This window comes from Austrofundulus limnaeus, unplaced genomic scaffold, assembly GCF_001266775.1.
Source record: "Austrofundulus limnaeus strain Quisiro unplaced genomic scaffold, Austrofundulus_limnaeus-1.0 Scaffold17, whole genome shotgun sequence".
Lineage (NCBI taxonomy): Eukaryota > Metazoa > Chordata > Actinopteri > Cyprinodontiformes > Rivulidae > Austrofundulus > Austrofundulus limnaeus.
Genome location: NW_013952419.1, coordinates 557,633 through 564,214, shown reverse-complemented (window position 1 = coordinate 564,214; position 6,582 = coordinate 557,633). Strand labels below are relative to the sequence as shown.

The 6,582-nt window shown below is 35.6% G+C and overlaps 1 protein-coding gene across 8 annotated transcripts in view; it reads right to left on the bottom strand.

Moving 5' to 3' along the window:
• nrxn2a (neurexin 2a) overlaps nucleotides 1-6,582 on the bottom strand; it is a 207,942-nt gene that overhangs the window by 121,465 nt on the left and 79,895 nt on the right. For all 8 annotated transcript variants that reach the window (XM_014003140.1, XM_014003145.1, XM_014003142.1 and 5 more), the window contains one exon: nucleotides 5,510-5,811. In XM_014003140.1, the coding sequence (XP_013858594.1) occupies nucleotides 5,510-5,811 (302 nt within the window). The remainder of the gene's footprint in view (nucleotides 1-5,509; nucleotides 5,812-6,582) is intronic.

Below are 6,582 nucleotides of genomic sequence, written 5' to 3'. Positions count from 1 at the left end.
ACATACATACATACATACATACATACATACATACATACATACATACATACATACATACATACGAAAGTATATGGATATGTAAATATGGGTATGTTTATGTGTATATGTATAAATTTATATATCTATATGGGTATGGTTTTCAGCAAGGCTATAGTCATTTTAATTATATAGATATGATTTTTGTTGCTGTGGTTTTGCTATCTTTGTTTTTGTAGGTGTGGAGCCAAGAAGTCGGGTGTGCTGTTTTGTGTTTTCTCAACATATATTTCACATATCTTCTAATCTCTCATTCACTCTCTCATTACATTTCAACTTTTTCCTCTTTCTTTTTTTCATATTAAAAAAGCCACTGATAATGAAGAAGCTAAGATACTAATATTCAGATATTCAGTTCTGCTTTCTACTGAAGTGGCAAAAAAATGTTAAATGTTCAAATTCACTATATATTTTCAATTTTATAATAGGTCACCCCCATTGGCCATTACCCACCCCTTCAACAAACATAAAGTGGCCCATGAGCCACCAGTTGATAGTCACAGTTGTGCAGCTCTGGACACATTTTATTAATGAACCAAAGGGAATAAATAAGTAGCCCTTGTAATTGTAAAGGTTACAGATCTCTAAACTAGTTGGACTAGCCATTAGCTCATCGGCAATCTGCAGCAGGTAAGATATTATCGTTTGCAGATATTTCATAGAACTTCACTTAAAAACAACCATGGCATTAACAATAAAAAGAAAAAAATGAAACATCTGAGTTAAAAGTGTCTCGCAGGAAGAAATGCCTTTCATGTGATTTATGAAGTCACYACAGAAAGAAATGAAAGGTATGTTCAGAAGTCACAGAGATAAAACAAGTTTATCTTGGTTATTGATTTGTTCAAGACTTCAGCTGACCTTTGACCCAAAAAGCCAGAAATAAGAAAAGCGATCGTATCTGGAATCGTTCTCTTTTATTCAACAGTAATGAAAAAAAAAGCATGGCCAGTGTCTGATATTATATTGCCCTGCACACGTATACTGTTACCAAACTGGCGTCTGAAAATCAGAGGGAAGGAATCAATACATTCAAAGAGAATTACACCAGCAGGTCATGATTAATTTGAGATTCAGGCAACAGTCCTGGATGGCAAAGAAAGAAAAAAAAAACAAAAAAAACAACTGAAAGCTGACCGTTAATCAGAAATTCTCACACTGAGTGACAAAATGAGCWATTTCTAACACTCAGGAGCCACAAAGAGAGGTTTTAGTTTGGTTTCAATGGGGAAACACTCAAACTAGTTGGTCCCTGACTTAAAGACGAGGCAAATGAAAATAAAGGGGAAGCAATTTGAGGATTTTTCGCTTCAAAAGCACCTCCGTGTCTAATAAAATGTTTCCACCTGCAATCTCTGAGGAGTTACAGTTCCCCCTATCTACATGTCAGTGAGGTAACTTATCTGAGGGGAAAGCAATTTACACAGGGATCAAATGCATGCCTGAAAGCCTAAGTGACGTGGCGAGCATTGGATTGCCGCTCCTCCGGCAGTCAGGCTGAGGGAATAGATGAYGAGGAGGAGGAGGAAGATGGGAGCTCCTATACACGTCTGTGTGACAGGTGGAGAACGGATCGGCGATGATGAGACGGTTCGACACAAAATGGGTGCTGCTTTAGAAAAAAAAAACAACTGACATGTAGATAGCACGAGGCAAACTTGTGTTGAATATATTCGGTTCAGATGTGGTTCAAGTGAATTTTTAAGAACATTGTCTCGTAAAAACAACCAGAACATGTTCRTGAAGAGACATTTCACATCTTTTCTATTAGGCGCGGGAGATACTAGGACAATGTAATGATCTGATAGCAAGTAKATGCAGGGCTGGTACCACCAATTCAGAGACTGGTGTCGATACCGATGTCAATATGGACACTTATGTCATTATAAATTCTGATGTTGATAAAAATACCAATACTAACAACGATATAGATATCGATCCTGATACAGACACTGAAGCTGATACTGATGCCAATATTAATTCTAATACCGATGATGCTGATACGGATACTTTTTTACTTGGCATTGTAAATAAGAAGTTATTCTTAATGTTTTGCCTGGTAAAATAAAAGTTAATTAAATTAAAATTTAATTTTCATAACTGAATAGTTTTGTGATTTTAGTTAATTATGATAAGTGACAGGACAAAGTAACCAAACAATATAAACAGTGTAAAAATATGTACATTTCCATATTACCTTCTCATGCACAATTGTTTAAAAAAGTTGCAAATCAAAAACTGTATTGTAAAGGAGAAAAAAAACAATGTAACAAAAATCTAAATATAACAAAGTCAACAACACAACAAAATAGATATTCTATTACACGTGTTGCGTTACGAAAAGGAAGGGTCTTTAATGTTTTAATTAACTAACTGTAAGGAAAAAGGGTTGATGAGCTAATGATCTGGGTATAGAAAATACCATAGTATATTGTTGCTCTGATCTTGATGATTTTGCTCCTCGTCTCAACCTAAATCTATCCAGAGTGCCTGATGCATGATGCTGTGTATAAAAGTACCTAAACCACTCAGATGCACTTAAAGGACAAAATGATTCACACTTTTCTCCAAACTGAGGTTGGCCAAAAAAGCTATGTACAACAGTTGTTATTAGGAAGATATTAATAGTTCATAAACTTTCCACAGAACCCCAATTAAAAAGATCTTTGCTGTTTGAAGTTTAGTGCCTCGATATTTTTTATATTTCCATCTTGTACAGAAGTGTGTCCTGCTGGACTCAAGACAGTCACTCATTTTAAAAGTTTAAATATACTCTAAAGACAACCGAGTCCCACATCTGTTTACATTTTATGTACAAATGATACATTCACACCTTTCAACATACTCAAAAAATACTCATTTAGGGTCTGATTAAATGTTTACATTGTAACTAATGCTCACTTTTTAATTTCACTGTTAAACAGTAATATCACACGTAATCTATTTTATATCAGCTGATATGATGTATTAGTTGATCCTAAAAAGGACATGAGTAAAACTGCTGCAGCTTGAATGCATGTTTTTCCCTCTAAAACTGACATTAGTTGCTGTAAGGTGCTTTTTTATTTTTATTTTTCCCAGCAGCAAGGTCAAAGCTCCAGCTGCAGCTTCTGGTTGCCTGCAGGATATTGTGACAACAGCTGCACATGTTGGGTTGTTCCAAAGAAACGGTTAACAATTCAGGATCAAGGTGTTCGTCTGCACCATCTGACAGTCAACTCAAAATTAAAAATAGAATAAACTGTAAAAGAAACCTAAAAAGAAATCTATAGCAACACTGAGTATGATGCATTTCTAGATCGCACAAGATGGCGGTTGCAACATGAAGGTTACCATAACTCCACTTCTCCTTGGAACTTCAGACTAGATCAAAAATCATCTCATGTCTCTCCAGGCTGAAGCAAACAGTAGGTGACATATTGTTTGTTTGTGAAACCCTTGACAGGGACATGTGATGTTAGCTTGTTAGTTTAGATAAAAAATAAATTGAACTTACTGTTTGTGAGCCAAATGGCTTTAAATATTACAACCATCTACCATTATGCTAGCTTTCGATTTGTAGGTTCCAGGAATTAGACAAAGCCAAAATTTATATTTATATTTATATTTATAAGAAGTCCCAAACATTTTCCCTACGTGGAGAAGACAGCGTGGAGATAGAGGGGGCTTCCTGTGTGGATAGCTAGAGAAGGAGTGTGCCCATTTCACAAAAACAATGGTGGTCTCTTTGTAAAAAGTTTGCAAATATAAATAAATGCAATGATATATGCCAAATGTTTTCCTCACTGATGTGGTTATGATGAAAATAAATTATTATTTTAGCACTGCCTCCAAGAACTGTGCACAACTCCCATAAAGAACTAGTATTGCGTGATTGGTCAGAAATTGGGGGGGGGGGGGGGGGGGGTTCAGAAAAATTCAAAAGGTAGTCTATGAACTCGTGGACGAAGATTGCAATTTTTTGTGTGTGTGGAGGAGACAGCATGGAGACACAGGCGGCTCTCTGTGGCTTGCTAGGAAAGAGGTCCTCCTTGGTCGACTGGCTTAAGGACATGTTTCGGGACCATTTGTCAGAWACACTGGTGGTCCTGTGTTAAATTTGCAAAATAATGCTTCTTGGTTGACAGAACTTTGTCAATGTGCTGCAGTTGGAAAGAGTTCTCACTKCAGTGTCTCTTTGCAGTATAAAATGTGGGAAAAAAAAGAAATTTCACAACCATGAGAGCAAGAAAATATGTTTTTCATTTTGTATGTAGCAGCCTTTAGGCCTGGCCAATAACTTGAGTTGTGARTAATAAAAATAATAAAAACTAAAGAATTTAATTTTATTTTGGAAGACGCACGAACAAAAATGAATGRTCTTATTGTTTTCCTCTTTGAACATGCCAGATATAACAAGAATGAATGAACTCTACTGAGTATCAAGACAGTGGTGGTGGCTAACACTTGGATCATCAATCAATACTAATAAACACCTTGTCAAGCAGAGAGGATGTTTTAATTACAATATTAATTTATTTTTACTGCTTGTTAGATACAATTAGTGTAAACGGGATTGACAAGAATGATGACACTTAATAACAACATTTACTGAAAAGAAGACTAATTATGTGCAGTTTTGTCAACCATCTAGTAGCACAGCAGTTTGCAATAAATCAGTTTTTTTATMTGTTTGTACGTCACTGTGAAATGGYACTAGTTTTAAAATGATTGCAAGTCAGAGAGGAATGCCAGCAGGGTAACTCTGAACAGACACATCATGGCAGTAAATTATTTTGGGAATTCGGCACCTTGTCCATCTCAGTGATATGCAATTTTAGGGCTGAGTAGTTCTTGGCTGCAACACAGTAAGTGGAGCAATACAGCGTTGAACCCAAGGAGAAGCTTTAGTCATTTTAAAACCTCTGCTTCCTCTTTTACAAACATCAACATGCTGCTGAAATGTTGCAACATTTACTGCAACTACATTTTTTTAGCTTTTTGCTTAAGATGATTTTGTGAAAATATAAAAATTCAATAGAAAGACAAACATCACTTTGATTACATTTAAAAAAGCTACACTGCAGTAAAAAATGGTAAATTTCCAATCAAACAGGGGCACCACTAGGAAGGGGGGCCAAGGGGGGCAATAGCAACTCCTAAAAAAGTATATGGCCTCCCCAATTGGCCCCCGTTGGTCAGGCAGTTTACTATATATATATATATATATATATATATATATATATATATATATATATATATATATATATATATATATATATACATACATACATAGTTTTTATTATTATTTTTTTAATTTATAACTAGGTATACCTACAAGGTGCATATGAAACTGTCATATTCTCTCTTATTTATTTTCATGTCAGCACTTTTATCAACACAAATCATACAAGTATGCCTAAAACTAACCTTTTCACACAAAAGTGCAAGTTTCAGCAGGTATGGAAAGCAAAGAAAACAGATTTATACCAACCTGGCGGAGGTTGCGTGTCACTCGCACATCATGCCAGACATTGTCATTAAATTTTCCACTGGCAGGCTCCACCAGGGCTTCAAAAGCGCCAGAGCCCAGGTTAATGACCAGCCACAGAGCTCCATTCCTCAGGGACAGATTGACATAGTCAGCTGACTTTCCTGTGTGAAGCAGCAGGCCATTCCTCTGCAGGGTCCTGAAGGACAGCGTGATTTCATCCAAACTGCTCTGAATGGGGGTCTGAGAAAGGTTGTAGCTGAAGAACTCATTGCCTTTGAAGGTGGCCACCGATTCTTCCTGCCCTAAAAGGGAGGGGATACAAACAGATCTTAAAATATGCTTGTCATCTTACAAAATTTTGATGCAGCTAAACACTGCATTCACATTTAGAGTATAGGGTATAATTAGGTAAGTTTAAACTTTAAAAATACATTACAGCATTTTTGACACAGCTCTGCAAAATTTAGCATAATAAAACCATGTTTGTTGATCTATATTACTTATTGGTAACAAATTAATTTAAATCTAAACGTTATATGCTGTTAACAGGTGCTAGTTTTACACCAAACATGAAAATAATCCAAATAAATTCATATTTTTGACTTATTTTACTTATTTAAATTTGCTTAACAATGAKAGCTGGACTCTTTTCTCTTACAGACATCACAATGCCTAAATAAATATGTTGACTTAGCAAAACATRGGATTCACATCCATATTCTAGGGAATGTCTATGTAAATGCACAGTGAAATGTACATGATTTATCCCAGTTGTTCAGAAAGAGGCAAATGGAAGTTGATTAAAAAAACAACCAAAACATTTGTTTCTGTTGGTCTTGCCGTTTCTAGGAACATCACCTGTTATGGTAACTTTACATAAGTTAAATATTCTTTCCATCCACAATTCAGACAACTTCTGAAAGAAAACACGTCAAACAAGCCTAACTAAGTACCAGTAGGTATGTTAGCTACCTAACTAGTGGCTACCTAGCTAGCACACCTGGTAATAGATAGATAGATAGATAGATAGATAGATAGATAGATAGATAGATAGATAGATAGATAGATAGATA